The sequence below is a fragment of the Lygodium microphyllum genome, chromosome 12 (genome assembly GCF_053477565.2).
Source record: "Lygodium microphyllum isolate KBCC chromosome 12, Lygodium_microphyllum_v1.1.10, whole genome shotgun sequence".
NCBI classification, from domain to species: Eukaryota; Viridiplantae; Streptophyta; class Polypodiopsida; order Schizaeales; family Lygodiaceae; genus Lygodium; species Lygodium microphyllum.
In genome coordinates this window covers 112,988,178-113,009,464 of record NC_141146.1, presented here as the reverse complement: position 1 = coordinate 113,009,464, position 21,287 = coordinate 112,988,178, and the positions used below count along the sequence as shown (strand labels likewise).

At 41.0% G+C, this 21,287-nt stretch overlaps 1 protein-coding gene across 1 annotated transcript; it reads right to left on the bottom strand.

The window, feature by feature from the left end:
* Nucleotides 1-18,387: 18,387 nt before the first annotated feature.
* On the bottom strand, nucleotides 18,388-19,011 carry LOC148028166 (uncharacterized). Its single transcript, XM_087689930.1, has 3 exons — nucleotides 18,970-19,011; nucleotides 18,683-18,891; nucleotides 18,388-18,592 (listed from the first exon to the last, which is right to left on the bottom strand). Exons 1-3 carry the CDS (start codon nucleotides 19,009-19,011, stop codon nucleotides 18,388-18,390), a joined length of 456 nt encoding a protein of 151 aa, XP_087546056.1.
* Between the last annotated feature and the right edge of the window lie 2,276 nt (nucleotides 19,012-21,287).

Genomic DNA, 21,287 nt, shown 5'->3' with positions numbered 1-21,287 from the left:
TAAGTTTTGAGGGTTTTGGGAAAAAAGAGTGTAGTAGAGTTAGAGAAGTCCAAAAGCACAATTACTTTTTCAAGAGAACCTTCTCTCTCCTTCTTCCTTCAAGCTGCCATGGAACCTTCAGCCCAAGAAGTACAGAAATCTTGCTTCCCCCTCTTCCTTAGCTTGAATGGTTTGTCCTAGAGCCTTCCCCCCTTCATGCTCAGCATCATCTAGAGAACCCATGAGCCCCATTTGACCTGCCTGGAGCCTCTTGAGGCCGGCCCAAACATCACGATGCATTTTGCATTGAGTGGATTGCTCACTTCCTCCTACTCCAGCTCAGCTCTAGCCCTCCCTACTTCATCCTCTAGTCCTTGGCACACTTCTGGGCAAGCTTGAGCACGGGTATTGAGATCTCCTACCAGTTCTTGACATATCTCAATCCCTACTGTTGTGGGCAGCAGCCATGAAACCTTCAACCAAGCTCATGGCACACTGAAGCCCCTTCAATATTCTTACCCCAGGAGCCTTGGAAGTAGGCACAAGCTTCAACAAGTGAAGATATACGACATTGAAGACCCCCATACAACCACGGGCTGCAAGAAGAAGGGCAATCACAAATTTCTTGGAAATGGCAGCCATTAACTCTTCCCCAAGCTTGAATAAGGTATGTCAATCGGTTCTTGCTCTCTCTTTTACATCCAATTGTTGAGCTCATCCACTTTGATGAGAGAGATGGAAGAATTGCATGCCTTCTTGGAGTTTGAGAGTGCCAATTGAATTCCCATCCCCATTCCACACCCTTGAAATGCATGCATGGCCGGATGCTCTTTAAATTTCTTTCCCCATTAATCAAGATTTTACTCTAATCCTTAACCGTACTCTTATTTTGATTCCTACCGATAAGAAAGAATTTGTAAGAAGGGTAAGTCATGCAATCAGTGAGTCATTGATTTGCAGAGGTAACCCCTTTTCCCATCCCATTTTCCTTATTGATCATGCATATCATGAAAGGCCCAATCCTCAATTTGTAAATGAATATCATGTTGGTTGCTTAATAATAAATTTCAGCCATTTATATTTTGGGTGAGGAAAAGGCCGATGCCAGGCGAGGTGGCAAGACAAAAGAGGGGTGACCCCCCCTTGCCATCAAAGGCCTTGAAGGGGTGCACAAGCGGACCGAGGGAAACTTTGCTCACCTTCTAGTGATCCAGAGCCCAGAAATTCTTGCATATGCAGGTACACTGGAATGAATAGCCCAAGCCCTGATAATTTATGTCCATAACCTTGTACATGTATTGGTAATGACATGTATCACTTGGGAATGTATGGTCGATGCATGCAGGATGGGCAAGGTATGCAGTCATGAAAATGGTCTCAGCAAGAGAACTATGGATGCAAATGATGTATGGCTCTATGTGGCATTCAGAACCACCATTAAGGCCCTGGATGTCTTGAAATAAGCACCTTAGCATTGGGATAATGTATGCTCATTGAAGGAGTCCTTGCAAGATATTGCAGACAGCCAGTCCCACACAATCAGCCACAATTACAGCAAAGCCTTCTTGTGTGATTGAGTGTGGGTCCCATAGCTTAATTCTAAGAGGGACCCCCCCGATCAATTTGAACCAAAAATCTCCCCATTTCGCCCTACGGTTTGGGAGATACGCTCAATTTTGTGCTCAGAGGTACTATGGGACATGCAGCAGTCCTACACAGCTAGCCCACAAAAGTCACTTACAGCAAAGCCCTGACCATTTACTATCAGAGATATTTTTACATAGCCTCATAGAAAGGATCAAGACCTTTAATTTAAATAAAAAAATTTGGCGATCAAAGCTTCCTAGCTTAAGATATTGCCATTTTTGGGAGGACTTTTAGCATGAAATAAGGGACTCTTGTGCCTCAATGAATGATTCTAGCTCAGCCCAAGAGGATTGTGAAGACATGTTTGAAGAGGGTGCCCCCGAGATGGACTACTTGTCTATGCTTAACCATACTCTATGCCAACATAAGACCCGTCACGCCGAACGACATCGAGAGTTGGAACAACACCATAGGTGATGGGACCTAAAACGGGCCGGCACTGGCTCATGCACTAGCTGGACCTCTATCATGCGCTCGACAACCCCACGGCCTCGCGGCCAGGAACGTGGATGACACATACATCATATTCCTAAACATCTTGTGTTTGTATTACGTCTCTAGCCCAACTCTAACCCAATTAACACTCCTCAGAGGGAGTCCCAACACATTGCCAAATAGCATGAAGTACAAACATAGGAGGTCCTCCCACCGCTGACTGTCGCTACCTCACTGCGACTCTACTACACCTTGGGGATTGGCCCCTCGATGCGTCGCTAAACATATAAAACACAATATCGCACACATTTCCACTCCAGGTACCAATTATTCGTATCCAGGAATGTACCATTTCTCACTTTACTTTCTCCTTAGACCCAACGCCTAGCCTACAGCTTGGAGAACCTTACTCACTCAACGTTGCTCATGTCTCTAGAAAGCAATTGCCATGCATCCAGGAGGTATTGTTTGATACCTTTTAAACTTCTTTATGATTTATGCAACTTGTGAATGTCCACGTGCTCAAGCAATTAAGAAAATCAGCATTTGTGTACATGTGGAAAACATTTCTTTCAATGATTTTAACTATTGCTTGTATGTGGCATTGCATGAACCTAGCACCAAGAGACCCTCATGCTACTAGGTTCTTAATTTTCAATTATCGACCAACCTAAATGATATGCATAAAACTAGCAAGCTTTTCATCATTTCATTCAGCATTTAAACACCTTTTATACACTCTACCCCCTCACCCGTTTAGGTTGTGCATTATTGATTGGTTTAGGGTTCATTTCCATGTTTTTTTTATATAAAAAGCCATAAAAACTCACTAAAACATAGAGGTAGGGCTGAACTGAGGCTAAACCTCATACTTCAGACCCCCCATACATCCACAAACATGGTTCTTATTTTTCCTTAATTTTCGGCACTCAAAATCCATTTTTTCCTATTTTTAGGGGTTTTTTCTATTTTCTTTGTATTTTTTCCATTTTTTGCATTTTTTAATTACTAAAAATTCAAAATAGGTTACGGGCTATGGCCCTTAGTTCATTTGCAACAAAAAGCACAAATTTAGTTGGTGTGTCTTATTACATTTTCCATTTATGTACCAAAAACACCCAATTTTCCCATATTTTGCGTGTTTTACGGGACTTACCCTATTAATTTCATCCACAACACTTATGATTTTCTAATTTTTTGAGCATAAAAAGTTGGAAGACATTGCAAACAACCTTATAATGCATAATCATCTCATGGCAACAAGTATTCATGAAGCAAATGGCATAAAACATCAATTTCCTTTGTAAAAATGAGATTACCGTTCTTTGCGGGTTGCGGGTTTTTTATTTGTCATATCTCGGGACTAATTTCCAGCCACCATTAATGCTCATGACAGTCAGTAATCAGCAATCTTCCTTCCTCTTGCACCACGGAGTAATCCAGTCTTCATTGGACAAGCATCCGTCATCCATTCTTCTTCTTCTTCTTCACCACATGAATCTGCCTTTAAGGGAGAGAGAGGGAGGAGAGAGAAAGATTGATTTCAGAGATCTTCATAGAGACCGCCATTGGAGGAGCGAAGCACAGCGATAGAGTCAGCATCCAGGGGGGATTAAAGCCCCATGATCAATTGGGGGGGTTGTTTGCAACAGCCATGATGTCTCCTCCATCCAAGAAGCGTAATTTTCGGGCGCCATCTTTCTCCACGTTTTTTCACTCATATGCATGAAAAGTTTCATGCTATATTTAAATTTTGGGCTCCCAAGGGTCACTTGTCCATTTTGGCCAAATTTTATCCACCTCTTCGCATCTTGACCGGTTTCTTGGTCATTTCCCCGTCCGGACTTCGAATTGAGCTCTGAAAAATCTTGGGCATCCGGCTTGGCATCCCGCATTGGCTGGTAACTCTTGTCAACCCGCACAATAGTCTGAAAAATTATGAAAAATCAACAAGTGTCGCTCGGGCACATTTAAAGCACTTTGATGCTTAAAATCGTCCTAGATCGAGCCGCCGCCTTCGATGTTGAATATTTTTCCCTTGATATTTATAATTTTTAGCTATTTTTAAGCACTTCTCAGCACCAAAATTCCACTCTCATTGGCAACCACGGGATAGGGCAACTCAGCCCGTCGAATCCCAGACCAGATCTGCACAAAAACAAACAAAGGAAGCATCAAGCTGATACAAAACAAATAGATACTAAACACAATACAACGCTCACCCTACCCCCTGACAGAACCAAGGCATGACATCCACAAGGCATAGACCGAGCATAATTGTTGAGATATCGAGCTCCACTCGTGATATGCCAAGGTGACCGTTGTGCATTTATGTCACCGACTTGTTAGCTGTAGATGCGGTTGGTACACCGCCCATGAATAATAGGTAGATGACATCTATCCTTATCTACTCTAATTCGTGGCTCAGTTAGTATGTCACCTTAGTTAGTTGAGTTTGGTTTGAGACCCATATATAGGGTTCTTCTATTTCTATGTACTAGAGTTCTTTTTTGGCTTACACAACTAAGAAGAAAAAACTATTTTCAGCCTCCACCTTTGTGTGTATTCCCCCATTGTGCAAGCAAGAAAGCTACAAGTGAGACTCCTTCCTTCTCTCCCACAATCTTGACATGGTATCAGAGCCTTGTTCGTGGTAAGGAGCTCAAGAAAGCAAGCCAAGTTCGCGGTGTTCTGGTAAGAGGACCAATGTTGCTTTCATTTTTCTGTTTTGGGAGCAAGTCTCTGCAGGTAGCACAGCCGGAAAGTGCAAGAGTGCATTGTCTCAGATTGAGATGCCCTTCGCGGTGTAGCAAGAGGGCAGTATATGCTGCGGGATGGGGCTTTAGCCCTTGGTTGCTCTGTTTTTTTTATTTGAGGCCATTTCGGGGCCTGTTTTGGAGGCGGAAGTTTTTCTGCACGCACTTAGGAAAAGGCCCAGTTTTATGCTGTGCGACCACTGTTCTACAGGTCGATGAAAAGTTACTGTAGAAATTGCATCGTATGCCTGTGCGCAAAGACATTGGGAGTTACAGAATCATCCTTGTTGCCTGTTGATGCAAAATCGTCACTAGGAAGTGACTGTGTGGTCAAATACCACTTTCATCAGTTTTGCAGATTTGCCCTTGTGAGGTTGAAGCTGTGTTCCTTGCAGTGATAGAATTTTTTGCAGTGTTCTGTAATGGCATCTAATTCTCTTTCACATATTGTCACTGAAAAGCTTGACAAGAACAACTTCCAAGCATGGAAGTTTAGAATGACGAATTTCCTTATGGGAAAAGGATATTGGGAATTCGTTGCAGGAAATGAAGAAGAACCAGTTCTTCATGATGTTCCCAATCAACAGCAAATGCAAGCATTTAAAGCATGGCATGAAAGAGCCAGGAAAGTTATGTACTCGCTGTCTATCAGCATTTCAGACTCTATGATTGTGCATATTCAAGATGCAAGTACGCCAAAGGAGGCATGGGATACTTTGTCAAAAATGTATAGCACAAATATGCAAGCCAGGAAAATGCAGCTCAAGCAAGAGTTGCACAATGTGCAAAGAGAAAATATGAGCATCAATGACTACCACATGAAGGTGAAGAAGATTGCAGATGCACTTGCTTCCATTGGGTCGCCAATGGAAGATGATGATTTAGTTTCTGTGACCTTGAATGGTCTAGGAAAGGATTATGCACAGTTCCGAACATCCATTTCCTTCCGTGAAAGATTTCTTGATTTTGAAGAGTTGATTGCTCTTCTAATTTTTGAGGAGCAGAGAAATGGTGGTGCATCTTCTTGAGGAGGAACTTCAAAAGAAGCTGTCTTCTACTTAAATGCTGGAAGAGGTAGAGGGAGAGGTAGAGGAGGCCGATCTAGAGGCCGTGGTAGAAATCAGAATATGTAGCAAACTCAAGAAAACCAGTCCTATGGAGGAGGACGTGGTAACTCTAGAGGCAGGGGGAGCCAAAGAGGTCGTGGTGGATGACAAATAGGCCAAAATGCAAACAGTAATGTTGAATGCTACTACTGTGGTAAAATGGGTCATATGGCTAAAGACTACTATAAAAAGCAGAATGACATCATGAATGGAAATTTGCAACAAGGGAATTATGCATCTTCTAGTAGACAGGGTGATGACAGAAATGAGTATTTGTTTATGGTGCAGCACGTGAACAATTCCGTGACAAGTGCAAAAGAAAGCAATGATGTATGGTATGTTGACTCAGGTGCATCAAACCACATGATAGGTCATGCAGAATGGATGGAGAATGCAAGGAAAATGGAAAAACTAGGATTTGTGGAGACTGGTGATGATACTGCACATCTTATTGTGCAGATTGGAAAAATTCCTTTCTTTATGCAGGATGGGAAAAAGAAATACCTATGCGATGTATTTCATGTCCCGAATATCACCAAGAATCTGGTTTCTGTTGGTCAAATGGTTGAGCAGGGCTTGCAGGTCAGATTTAATCCTCATGGATGCTTTGTTGAGGATATGAAAAATAAAAGTTGCTTGATAGCAAAAGGAAAGAAGAAGGGCAGAATGTTTACGTTGGATGCAGACATGCCTGAATTGAGTGCAGCAATGTTTGCACATGGGACTAGTGTAGTTGCAGATATTGATATCTGGCATAAACACATTGGTCATAATGTACAACCACTTAAATCAATGTAGGCCTAAAATATTGTTGCAGGATTGCCTAAATTCAAGGTTGTAGAAATGCATAAGGTATGTGAAGCCTGTCAATTTGGAAAACAGGCAAGGAAACCATTTCCTAGACATGTTCAAGAGAGTAAGAAGCCATTGGAATTAATCCACTCTGATGTGTGGACTACTAAAGCTGCATTTCTTGGAGGCTGTCATTATTTTGTCACTTTTATTGATGACTATAGCAGAAAAGTTTGGGTGTATTTTATGAAAAAGAAAAGTGAAGTTTTTGGGCATTTCAAAACTCTTAAAGCTATGGTTGAAAAAGAAACAGGTCTGCAAATAAAATTTCTAAGGTCAGATGGAGGGGGAGAGTACTCTCAAATGAGTTTGCAAGGTTCCTGCAGGAGCATGGTATAAAGCAGCAATATTCATGCAGTCATACCCCACAACAAAATGGAATTGCAGAAAGGAAAAACAGGCATATTGGAGAGGTATCTCGTGCCATGCTCAACGAAAAAGACTTGCCAGATTTTTACTGGGTTGAAGCAGTTTGCTATAGCAGTCTACATAATGAACAGGATTCCCACTGCAGCAATACATGGGATGACTCCAGAGGAGAGGTATACTGGTAGGAAACCATATATTTCTCATTTGAAAATTTTTGGTTGCATTGCCTGTGTTCATGTACCAGATGAGTTGAGATCCAAGTTGGATCCAAAAGCTGAGAAGTGCATCTTTATTGGTTACTCTCTGCAGAGCAGAAAGGGTATAGATGCTATAACCCTTCTACTCGTAAGTTTACAGTGAGGAGAGATGTTGTTTTTGATGAGATGAGTAGCTGGTATAAACCAGTAAATGTGATTGATGATGTAGATGCACAAAATCGTAATGCTGCATAGAATTCACAGCAGCAGTCACAAAATATTAGTGGACCTGGAGCGTCCTCTAGCAGTGGTTCACATTCTTCGCCATGGACAGGCAGATTGAGATCAGGAGAATCTTCTCAAAGAAATGCATATAGTAGTATTCAGGTATCACGAAAAGGAAAAGAGAAGGTAGATCAGCCCATGTTTGATGTGAATGCAGGTCACTCTTATGTGGATGGTGAATCCAGTGGCTCAGAACAGAGCATTGATGATAAGTTGGGTATTTCTTCTATTGTTACACCTGAAGTAAGGAAGACTAGGAATGTTTTGAGAGCATCTGGGAGTGAACCTACTTTGCGCAGGTCTACCAGAGCTAGGTATCCTGTGAATAGGCTGAAATATGATGGATTTATAGCCATTCACTATGCCTATATGGTCAAAGTGATACAGGAATCAGAACCCACTTCTTTTGAGCAAGCCATGGGAAAAGAAAAATGGAAGAAATCCATGGATGAAGAAATGGATGCCTTGGAAGCAAATGCTACATGGGAATTGGTACCTTTGCCTAAAGGTAAGAATACAATTGACTGTAAGTGGGTTTATAAGGTGAAGCACAATGCAGATGGTTCTGTGAACAGATACAAGGCAAGATTAGTAGTCAAGGGGTATGCACAAACATATGGCATTGATTATGAAGAAAAATTCAGTCTGGTTGCAAGGATGGCAACCGTAAGAGCAGTCATTGCTATGGCTTCATCAAAGGAATGGTCTTTACATCAGATGGATGTAAAGAATGCCTTCTTGCATGGTGATTTGCAAGAAGAGGTATATATGGAGCAGCCACCAGGTTATGTGCATCTTGTTCATCCTGAGTTTGTTTGCAGGTTGAAGAAAGCATTGTATGACTTGAAGCAAACACCTAGAGCATGGTCTGACAAGATAAGACTGTATCTTGTCATTATTGGCTTTCAAATTTCCAAGGCAGATTTCTCACTTTATGTGAGAAAAACAGAGAAATGTATTATACTACTTGTCATTTATGTTGATGATTTGATTATGACAGGTGACAGTGATGAAGATATCCTTCATGTGAAAATGCTATTGAAGCAGAAGTTTGAGATGAAGGATTTGGGAGAGTTGCGTTATTTCTTGGGCATTGAGGTGATTAGATCACCAAGTGGGATACAGCTCTTGCAGAGGCAGTATGGATTGGACATGCTGTCCAAATATGGGATGACAGGCTGTAAGCCTATTTCAGTTCCTTTGGAGCATAATGTGAAGCTGAGCGTAGATGCAGGTGAGCTTCTAGAAGACCCTACTATGTACAGATGCAAAGTAGGAAGTTTGATTTATATGACTATTACCAGGCCAGATTTGAGCTATGATGTTGGATTGGTAAGTCAGTTTATGCAGGCTCCAAGGAAACCACATTTGGATGCGGCTAGATGCATACTCAGGTATGTGAAGTCCACATTGCAGTATGGACTAATTTATGAGACTGGGGTTCAGATACAGTTGCATGGATACACTGATGTTGATTGGGCTGGTAGTATTTCTGATAGACGATCTACCAGTGGATATGTGTTCTCTTTTTGGAGTGCTGCAGTCACTTGGAGCAGCAAGAAACAGCCTATAGTTGCCTTGTCGAGCATAGAGACTGAGTACAGGGGTGCAGCAATGGTTGCATGTGAGGTAGCTTGGTTGCATAAGCTACTTTATGATATGCATCAGCCTACAGATGGGCCAATTGTCATTTATTGTGACAACATGAGCAGTATACACTTAGCAAATAACCCAGTCTATCATGCTAGAACAAAGCACATTGAGGTGCATTATCACTATGTGCAGGAGAGGGTTTTACTAGGTCTTATTGATCTAGTTTATGTCAGCACAGAGGATCAGGTAGCTGACATATTTACGAAGGCATTGGGCGCAGACAAGCTGTGCAAGTTCAGAGACCTGCTTGGTGTGCAGGAATTGGGATTGATCTCGAGGGGGAGTGTTGAGATATCGAGCTCCACTCATGATATGCCAGAGTGACCATTGTGCATTTATGTCACCAACTTGTTAGCTGTAGATGCGGTTGGTACACCGCCCATGAATAATAGCTGGATGACAGCTATCCTTATCTACTCTAGTTCGTGGCTCAGTTAGTATACCACCTTAGTTAGTTGAGTTTGGTTTGAGACCCATATATAGGGTTCTTCTATTTCTATGTACTAGAGTTCTTTTTTGGCTTACACAACTAAGAAGAAAAAACTATTTTCAACCTCCACCTTTGTGCGTATTCCCCCATTGTGCAAGCAAGAAAGCTACAAGTGAGACTCCTTCCTTCTCTCCCACAATCTTGACAATAATCTGATAAAAGGTCCGAAGCTAGTCACTAACCAACTACTCCAACATGGCCAAACTAAAAAGAACTATCAAAGAGGTTGCCCTAAGAGGTGGTCTGAACTACCTACCTAACTAAGGACAACACAACCAGGAGCTCCTACTAGGCGAGGACTCCTATAGCCTGATCAAGAAGTGTTTTCTTTTAACACATTTCTTCTTTTAGGGTTTCATTTTATTGACATACTCGGGTATGTAAAAAGGAGGGAGTTGAGCGTAGTGACCCAAGGAGAACCGGGCATCAGTCTCAGGTCCTGTCTCGGTACCCAAGAGCCTACCAAGCCCTCGCAAGGCGACACTTAATCCTTTTCTGACGCTCACTTTTATTTTCTCTCCAACCTTCCTTAATTTCTTCTTTTCCAGCAAGATGCCACCCTAGGAAGACAAGGCATTGGCCCCGAGTTTGACTCGGTCCCCAGGAACCTACCAGGCCCTCGCTAGGCAATGATCAACTGCTTATAAGTTTTGTTTCTTTTCTTTTATTTGATAGGGGTTAGAACCCCTTTCTACACACCTCTGTATATATTTATTTTCTTTAAGATATTCAGGGTTTCTTTTTCTTTATCATCCTTTTTCCTTCGACAGGCTTCTCTAACTACCTCACAACTAACAAGAACTCCTAGAACGGCTGCCTAGCAGGCTAGCAAAACAGGGCCACTAGGACTTCCGTCTAAAACAGGTCTTTTGATGCTTAGCAATGTCTTTACAGGAGGCAATGACTACTTAGACCTCCCTCAAACATATTGAACCTAAACCTGGGACTCATGCCTTGGACGCCGGTCCCCAACAAGAAATGAAAAACCCCCTTTACAAGTACACAAACATGTATAGTATAAGAACCGCAGTACTCATAAAGGAGGGATATCACCTGGATAGGGCCACAAGAAGCTTCCACGCAACAAAAGGCTCCTTCCAAGCTCTTCTTCGAACCTGTCTAGCACAAAACTCAAACAAGAAACCATTAACTTCACCTGCACTAAACAGACAACTGGCCCTCTTTGCCTTACGAAATACAACATTCAGAACCTCGCACCACTGGCCCTCTTGGCCTTACGAGATCTCGACGTAATATCCAAAGCATCTTACCTTCCTGGCTTAAAACTAGATAGGTCATTTTAGTCCATGTAATACTGATGTCCTTGGCATACACATCACACCTTATTAGACAACCCAAGGTGCCAGGGATAACATATCATAGGTCAACTAGCCCCATGCTACTCATGCAAGTTAGCTAAAAGCTTGATCTTGTATTTTTTGATCTTAGGTTTTTTTTTTTTTTTAGAGATACAAGTCCAAGCCTTTCCACAAATAACTCATCAATAAGGCTGATCCCTTCTTGGGCACTATGAGCTGAATGAACGGCCTCCATGGGCTCACATGTCCCACATTTATTGTCAGCCGAATAAACTGGTTGTTCAAGCGGCTGAGTGGCTCCTTTGGCAGAAAGAATCATAGCTTTGTACTTATTTGAACCTCCCCTATTTGGGTTTTCACATAAATCTGTAAATGCCCCGAACAACGTAGTATGCTTAACAATTATGATATTTGCTTGTTTTCGAGATTTAATATAAAAGAGAATGAACACTTAAAGCTGAAAATGAAAATTACTCACAAAATTACAGCCATAAAAATGTAAAAGTAATGGAGATAAGATTGAGGGTTGAAGATGGGCAACCCCCCCCCCTCGAAGAAATGTATTTCTGCTCAACCCAAGTCCCTTAGGGAAGAGCTCAGTTACAATCAACCTGAGAGTGAGAAGAAGTAATTCTCACTCTCACAAGATCATGCAAAGATGTACAAACACACATGCATTATCTATTATGCAATGATAAGAACTGATTTCTTTACAGTATGAGAGAAGAAAAAGGGGAATTCACCCTTTCTCCATCGTTGATCAGCAGTACAGGGATAGAGCTTGCTTCTTGTAGCTAAAATGGAAGAAAGAGCTCAAGAAGGAGGTGCTGTAATGAATTTACAGGCTTGCTGTCTTGTAAAACAGCAGTGATAGAAGAGGGAATATGGAGGAATTTGATAATGGAGAAGTGGGGAATGATGATGGGGATGGATGGGGCCAGTTTCTGGCTATCTGTGGGTGCTGTACATGAGTTTACAGCAAAGAAAAATGATGTTGAATGAAGAAAAACGAGCTCTTATTTATAGGAGAGGGGAGAGCTAGTACAAAACGGGAAAGTGGAGTAGCACAAGACAAGTGTCCAGCCACATGTCATGAGATGTGACAAGTGGTGGGACACTTGGAAACTTGTGTGACAAGTGTCTTGACACTTGTCTCTTCTCTATGGCCTTCCTTTTTGGGTTGAATACTGTCAAGAATAGAAACAACCAAATTTAGTAAGCACAGTCAGAGTACAGAACTTACTATTTTTAGAATGACATCCCTATTTTTTAGGACTAGCATTTTTAGGCTAATTCGAGGCTCCTAAATTTTAGGGACCTCCTAAAATTTAGGGATCTCCTAAAATTTAGAGACCCCCCAATATGGGTGTCATATGACAGCTTTTTCTGTGTACATCGCAAAAATGGTATTCGAATCTTCATGTGACTTTCTCATGCAAAGAGATGTGCATTTCAAGCTTTCAGCCCACACATGCACATTATACAAGCATTTCATGATCATGCCATCTTGTTGATTGTAACTGTTTGTTCTGGTGGATCTAGCCCACACTTCAAGGCATCAATCCTTTCTGTGTGCGAGTCTAACCCTGATATGCGTGAGTTCTAGTCACAGGTGCCCAATCGGGTCATATAGGTGGAACTGTGAACTATCTTTTCTCTAACCCACCGCGTGGGTCCACCATAACCTGTGACCACTCATCAGTGGCCAGCTCCAATGCACTTTTCTTTATATCTAATTAGTGCAAAGGAAATAAATTTAATAAATCATTATATAGACAAATTAATGAAAAAGGATACAAATTCTGTTTCTATAGAGTTGTGACAAAATCAGTGCTACGACCCGAACTAGGTAGAACTTCAAGCCTAAGCACATCACATGGGTGTATCCCAAGGCAGTGTTTATGGTCAGATGTATATCCAATCTTACCTTCTTGGGGGTTCGACAAAATATATCCAGATGGGATCCTTGGCCTTGCATCCGACACTTCTGCCATAATTTTGGAGATTTTGGGTCTCCAAACCCATCTCACATTTCCCTTAATATTTTTGCACTCCCTCAAATTGCTGCACTGGTCTAACGAACTCAATGCAAACTTATCCCTATGGCCAAAGGGCCTCACATCCTTATGACCTTTGTGAAGCACAGGTGGACTTTTAGCATTTTTCATCCTCTTTACAAAAGATGCCTTTACTTGTTTACATCTACACTATGACTTATTACTCGTAGGGACCATGCGTTCACTAAAGGGAAAAACATCCACTCGGAAGCATGATTCACTTAGAGATGATAAAGGTCTCTCAAAAGCTTTACTAGCAACAAAATTAGAACCACACACAGAATGCTTATTAGCACTCATAGGCCCAATAGTTCGATCCATATTGCCATCACAACTACCTTTTGTGGAAGTGTTGCAAGTCCTAATGGGACTTGCATGGCTTGGAATCTTTGCACTGATAGGCATGTCATTACTACTCATAGGATGACCATTTTCTGCTTTAAGATTTTGGCCACCAAGGTTCCCCTCATAGGTTGCCTTGGTATCAACAAGCGAGCTGTCTTCTTGCAGAAATGGTTGGAAGCTAGGATGCACTTGTACTGAGCAGGGAAAACTCCAAAAGTTTTCCCAACATCTCTAAATATGACCCTCATAATCAATGGCTTGCATTTTTGCTTCCCTTAACGACTTAGGATTCCGCAGTCCCACTTGGATTTGCGTATTAATCTCTAAGCCATTCAGAAAGAGCTCACATAGCACATCATCTGGTAATGCACTGGCTCTTCTTGGCCAAAGCCTAAGAGTACTATCAAAGGCTCTAGCATACTCTTTAACAGAAGGATAAGGCTCCTGTCTAAGTTGCATAAGCTGCCCTAAGACCAAAATCATAGGAAGCTTCCTTTCATACTCATCTAGAAATCTATCACAAGACTCCTCAAATGATTTGATCGACCCTCTTGGGAGGCTCCAGTACCACTTCCTTGCCTCTCCCTTTAGGGTACTTGGGAATACGAGCATCCGATGTTTATCGTCAAACCCACTTGCAATAAAAGTTAGGTCGTATTCTCTTAAATGAATCATTGGATCCTCATTTGGCAACCCATTAAACACTGGGAGATCCCTATAAAGAGGAGGGCATTTAGTCTTCTCCTTTGGGATCAAGACTGGGTCATCATAATCTTCGTATTCCTCTTGACCTAATATCAGTGTGTTAGGGTCTTTAATCTCTTCCATTTTCACCTTTACTGGTGTAGAAGAGTCACTAATTCCATGAACTTCCCTTTCCACCAACTCACAAAGTGGTTTAGGGAGTCCAACATTATGCAATAGGAAATCTATCCCATCATCTGCTAGTGGTGTTCTAGTAAGTCTATTCTCATCTGCCACCACTTTGCTAGAACTTAGGATAATGAAATCTTCCTTACTAACAAGGGTTTTCCACACACATGGACATTATCCAATGCTTTATGGATCTTGGCAAGCACACTACGATACCCAACTACATTGGGCACTAGCATCGGATGTATCTTTAGATCATAATCATCATGTCCTCCTATGTGCATATTAACCATCATTGTCACAGTCTTTTCTATGACATTATTATCATGAATGATCATAGATGACTGTGTCTTCTCAACACTACTTCCACTTTCCCTTTTCTCTAATCTCCATGGGCTGTTAATCTTAGAGATAGTTTCATGGGTGTTTTCCCATAGTGACCCAAACTCAAGCATGGTATCACTTTTAGGGCAAAGGGTAAAATAGTCAATCACCCGACGTGTCAAAGATCCCACTAGGCTATTCAAGATGGACAAAGTATCCTTTGGGTGTTGGGGATTTCTTGGATTGACCGTCATATTGATGACCAAAGTTTTTATTAGACTAACTTGATATCCACCGCTTCAAGGCGGCTATCGACCAATAAAACTAACAGGTCCCTTATGAGACCAAGATTCGAAAACCGCCACTTATCGGTAGCTCCCGGCAGATGCACCACTGATGGGACCTAAAACGGGCCGGCACTGGCTCATGCACTAGCCCGACCTCTATCATGCGCTCAACAACCCCACGGCCTCACGACCAGGAGCGTGGATGACACATACATCGTCTTCCTAAACATCTTGCATTTGTATCACGTCTCATAGTCCAACTCTAACCCAATTAACACTCCTCAGAGGGAGTCCCAACACATTGCCAAATAGCACGAAGTACAAACATAGGAGGTCCTTCCACGGCTGACTGCCGCTACCTCACTGCGACTCTCCTACACCTTGGGGATTGGCCACTTGATGCGTCGCTAAACATATATAACACAATATCGCACACATTTCCACTCAAGGTACCAATTGATCGTATCCAGGAATGTACCATTTTCCTCACTTTCTTTCCCCTAGACCCAATGCCTAGCCTATAGCTTGGACAACCTTACTCACTCAACGTTGGTCATGTCTCTAGAAAGCAATTGCCATGCACCCAGGAGATATTGTCTGATACCTGTTAAACTTATTTATGATTTATGCAACTTGTGAATGTCCACGTGCTCAAGCAATTAAGAAAATCAGCATTTGTGTACATGTGGAAAACATTTCTTTCAATGATTTTGACTATTGCTCGTATGTAGCATTGCATGAACCTAGCACCGAGAGACCCTCGTGCTACTAGGTTCTTAATTTTCAATTATCGACCAACCTAAATGGTATGCATAAAACCAGCAATCTTTTCATCATTTCATTCAGCATTTAAAAAGCTTTTATACACTCTATCCCCTCACCCGTTTAGGTTGTGCATTATTGATCGGTTTAGGGTTCATTTCCATGTTTTTTTTGTATAAAAAGCCATAAAAACTCACTAAAACATAGAGGTAGGGTTGAACTGAGGCTAAACCTCATACTTCAGACCCCATACATCCACAAATATGGTTTTTATTTTTCTTTAATTTTCGGCACTCAAAATCCATTTTTCCCCTATTTTTAGGGGGTTTTTCCCTATTTTCTTTGTATTTTTTCCATTTTTCTACATTTTTTAATTACTAAAAATTCAAAACAGGTTATGGGCTGTGGCCCTTAATTCATTTGTGGAAGAAAGCACAAATTTAGTTGGTATGTCTTATTATATTTTCCATTGATATCTCAAAAACACCCAATTTTTCCATATTTTGTCTATTTTACGGGTTTTACACTACTAACTTCATCCACAACACTTATGATTTTCTGATTTTCTAATTTCAAACAGTTGGAAGATATTGCAAACAACATCATAATGCATAATCATCCCATGGGAACAAGTATTCATGAAGCAAATTGCATAAAACATCAATTTCCTTTGTAAAAATGAGATTACCGTTCTTTGCGAGTTGCGGGTTTTTATTTGTCATATCTCGGGACTGATTTTCAGCCACCATTAATGCTCATGACAGTCCACAATCAGCAATCTTCCTTCCTCTTACACCATGGAGCAATCTAGTCTTCATTGGACAAGCATCCGTCATCCATTCTTCTTCTTCTTCTTCACCACATGAATCTGCCTTTAGGAGAGGGAGAGGGAGGAGAGAGAAAGATTGAAATCAGAGATCTTCATAGAGACCACTATTGGAGGAGCGAAGCACAGTAATAGAGTCAGCATCCAGGGGGGATTGAAGCCCCATGATCAATTGGGGGGTTGTTTGCAGCCAACCATCACCCTCTCCATGCCATGAAGTGCAATTTTCGGGTGCCATCTTCCTCCACGCCTCCTCCACATTTTTTCACTCATATGCATGAAAAGTTTCATGCTACATTTAAATTTTGGGCTCCCAAGGTTCACTTGCCCATTTTGGCCAAATTTTGTCCACCTCTTCGCATCTTGATCGGTTTCTTGGCCATTTCCCCGTCTGGACTCCAAATTGAGCTCTGAAAAATCCTAGGCATCTGGCATGGCATCCCGCATTGGCTGGTAACTCTTGTCAACCCACAAAATAGTCTGAAAAATTATGAAAAATCAACAAGTGTCGCTTGGGCACCTCTAAAGCACTTTGGCGCTTAAAATTGTCCTAGATCGAGCCGCCGCCTTCGACATTGAATATTTTTCCCTTGATATTCGTAATTTTTAGCTATTTTTAAGCACTTCTCAGCACCAAAATTCCACTCTCAATAGGGAGATGGAAACCTGCCAAGATCATCGTCATTCCGAGATGATGGCAAAGATGGACTTACTCAGGCCATTGTGGAGTTGATATTGAGAGTTGTCATCCATAACACCTTGCTGTAATTTTTGAAAAAGAGGCCTAAATTCAGCATTAAGCAAGTAGGCCTCTTGGAGCTCTTCAATCCAATTATGGTGGAGTTCAATGATGGATGAGACCTTGCATGCCCACATGCGAGAGAGTGCATCAACCACTACATTGTCCTTGCCACGGGTGTGGGTAATCTCAAAGTCATAGTTCTGTAGGGTAGCTACCCATCTACGTTGTTTGGGATTGAGGTTGGGCTGAGTCAAGAAGTATTTGAGCACATGGTGGTCACTTTTCACTTTAAATTTACTACCATACAAGTAGTGGTGCCACTTTTTAATAGCATGAATGACTACCAACATCTCCTGATCATAGACATGCAACTCTCTCTCTTTATCATCCAATTTTCGACTCTCAAATGCTATTACACCGTGTTCTTGCAGCAAGACTACACCGATACCCCGTCCACTAGCATCACACTGGATGGTAAAATCCTTTGAAAAGTCCGGGCATACAAGGATAGGGGCTAAAGTGAGCAATTCTTTCAGTTGTGCTGAAAACTACGATCAGCCAAATCATCCCATAAGAAGGCCTCTTTTTTCAGCTTGTCAGTTAATGGTGCTACAATTGTGGCATAATGGCGAATAAATCTCCGATAAAAAGAGGAGAGGGCAATAAAATCACACAAGGAGGTAGTGGTAGTGGGTGTGGGCCAATCTCAAACGAGTGCTATTATTTAGCAAGCTCTTCATTTGGAGCTTTTTAAGTGCTTCTTGAAGCTTTTTGGTCATCACTTGGATTTTTTTTGTTATTTTATGGAGCTTTTTGTTTGACTATGTTATCGCTTTGAATTTAATTGTTATGCAATTGCAAAGTAATCGCAAAGTATTGAATGCTTTGATCTCTAACAAAAAATAGGTATACAACTACTTCTAAAGCATGAAGTTTTAGCATAATTTTATAAGTTTATGAAGTAATCCCAATTTAAGTGAGATCCAAAGTCCATAGAGTCATACATAATTACCGAGCATCATCAAGCCCCATGGCATGCACTACCAATACAAGGCATCATTTTAAAAATAATGCAACTAAAAATCATGTGAAATCATCATCGTCACTAGGATGAACAGATGGTGGTCCGCATGCCACATCAACCAAGCACTGGTTGTAGAGGCTAAAATCACCCTCAAGGCACATGCAAAAACGATGCATCTCTGTGCATGCTCTACCAAGGCCGCCACAACCTGAAAAAATATCTAGCACATAGTCGAGATCCTCTGTGAACGTAGCAAGGAGCCACCTACAAAAGAAACCATTTAGTAACATCCATAACAAAAGCATGACACATCTTAATGCAAAGTATAAACCTGTCTGAGAGTGTATAACGCACCTATAAAAAACTAGTGATCTTTCTGCACCCCCTCGAACCTCTACACCATCCACATAAGTGTGCTCAAATGATGTGCCCTGGAGGTCTGTCTCGAAGAGGAAGCTACGAGAGGCAGGAAACATGTATGGGCTAACCCTCTCGCCAGCCTCTCTATCATATGAAGGGACATGCATCCCTCGATAAAACAAGCCAATAGTAAGGTCCATGACCTAGCAATGCAGAATCATCTTGTTAGCTACTTAAACTTTTATTTTAAAAAGTTACAAGTTTGTCTTCAACACACTTACCTCCTCTCGAGTATCAGGGTGTCTATATCCACCCTCACACATGAGAGTCCATGTGCGATGGAGCTTCAATCCAATGGCATGAGCTCCTCTAAGCACTTTTCCAAAGTGTTGTGCAAGTCCCAAAGTCACCAAGAACCCCTCATCTGCCAAGAATCTATGGGCTAGGTCCATGACACCTTTGACAAGTGCACTAGAAAATGTATTCCATTCGGGAATCCCTTTCAAATGTAAAGATATATAAGACCATGCAATATCACATGAGTTTATAAACTAAACTAATGCAAGCACATATACCTTCTGCCTCAAGGCCAACAACAAGCAAAGATGTAGGAAAATCTGCAAACAACAACTTAGCAACCTCATATGATGGGACACCATTACACTGGTAAGAGTTGATGGTATTTCCCTCCATGAAGCGCTTAATGCTAAAATTGAAAACACAATAACAAAGCATAAGTAACCATTACAATAGATGTGTATATAGAGAATGGTGATAAAATATACCCATCCAATGCAAAATCGTCGATCGATGTCACGTCTACCAACAAAGCATCTACGATAGTTTGGTATTGAAATCCTATCATCAAAATAAAGTTTACTTACAAATGTTGATGTTGGCTAAATGTTAAGACTCAGAATGTAAAGCTAGAAATATACATACCTGTCTTGCGTATAGCAGGACGTCTACAAGACTCTTGTATAGGCTCTGATGACTGAGTCATGAACGACATAGCCCGAGAAGGTGTAGTATGTTGCAAAGATCCCTCAAAGTGACCCTTACTTTTTTCATTTTCTTTCCAAATGCTATGCATGTCAAAACCATCTTTTTTGCCTAAAGTTGTAAAGAAAAATAGGAAGGAAAGCAAATTATTTAGTGTTTAATGTTTAGATTTTATATTATCTTCAAAAAAATATAAAAATGTACTTTTAACATGACTCCAATAATCCAAAAAATGATACTTGATTCACCTTCTAATTCTTCATCCAATGAAACAACTTTCTCTTTGTGTTTAGACCTTCGCTTTGTTGTACCAACCTCATTTAATTCACTTATACTACCTACGCAATATAAAGACAACAAAATAATACTTTAATAAATTGACTCGTCAAATGGAAATCCTAAACTCTATCATTCATGCAAATTGGCTTACCCTTGCTATACTTCAACGCATCATCTATCGTGGTGATATTCTTTCGTTTTCCCATGGACTTTTGCTTCATTGTAGTATCAACAGTTGCACCACCAATGGCACCTAAGTAGTGTGAAGTCAACACAATATAATATCATATTCATGCAAATTAGAAACAAGGCTACTTGGATCAAACTAAAAATTTGCATTCCATCCAATATACCCTTTGCCATGCTACCACCACAAGTCGCCTTTATCCCCACAACATGAGGGACCATGTCTATTGTATTGGACATTTCTAATTTGCAAAAACAACAAAGTTAAGAAAACACAAAAGTCTAAAAAGTTATGATAAGTTTCATGTTAAATAAATACATTTTTAGAAAGTACCATTTCCTTCATCCTCTTCTTTGTGCGTAGAAATTACTCTATTTTGTTCCAGAAATCCTGCATATAAGGCAAGTATTACTAAAACAAATAGCTAAGAGCAAGAGTTACCACATATTTACTATGTTTGGCTCTCAAAGTACTTACTCTCTCTTAATTCAATCTCTTGCCGTGGAATGTCATCCAATGGATAGTCTATCCACCATGGACAAATACGCATTTCCCATTCCGACAGACCCCTCTCAAGCAGTGCTTTTGAGAACATACAATTTTGACATCCCAAGTCCATCCACTCCTCCACTAGAGGAGGGAGGCTTTCTAGCACTCCACTTTCCTGTAGACTACGCAACCATCTTTTCCAAAAATATAAGAACAAACAACAAAAGCACTCTTAAGTTAGAATACATTTGTACATATGGTATTTAGAAAATATGGTTTCTTTATACTAGAAATACCTGTATACCACCCTCTTGCTTGATTGTGTGAGCTCTGGAACCTTCTCAGAGTCTCCAACATTCTTCATTTCACCAAAAATATTTGCAAATGCCTTTAAAATATGTAAACGTCTTTGGCCTTTAAAAAAAACATCAAAGCCTCCTGGAATCTCAGTGCCATCAACTTGTAAGCTCCTGATCAATAAGGAGCATTCTCCAATCATATGAAACCAATACACCTCTTGCTTCATGTAGCTACGAAATCTCCTTACATCCGCAAAGTGTGACATAGTGGAGTCCTTTGCCTTCGTGACAGCCATGAGAAGTAAAATCTCCCTTTTTCTAATATATTGGTTATTGAACAAAA

What these genes read in the sequence shown, in the direction of transcription:
- LOC148028166 (XM_087689930.1), bottom strand. Translation starts at nt 19,011, where the DNA reads ATGTGTGAGGGTGGATATAGACACCCTGATACTCGAGAGGAG. An exon ending in ACCCTGATACTCGAGAGGAG is followed by an intron (nt 18,892 to 18,969) that starts GTAAGTGTGTTG and finishes CTGCATTGCTAG; the next exon opens with GTCATGGACCTTACTATTGG. An exon ending in AGATCACTAGTTTTTTATAG is followed by an intron (nt 18,593 to 18,682) that starts GTGCGTTATACA and finishes TTTCTTTTGTAG; the next exon opens with GTGGCTCCTTGCTACGTTCA.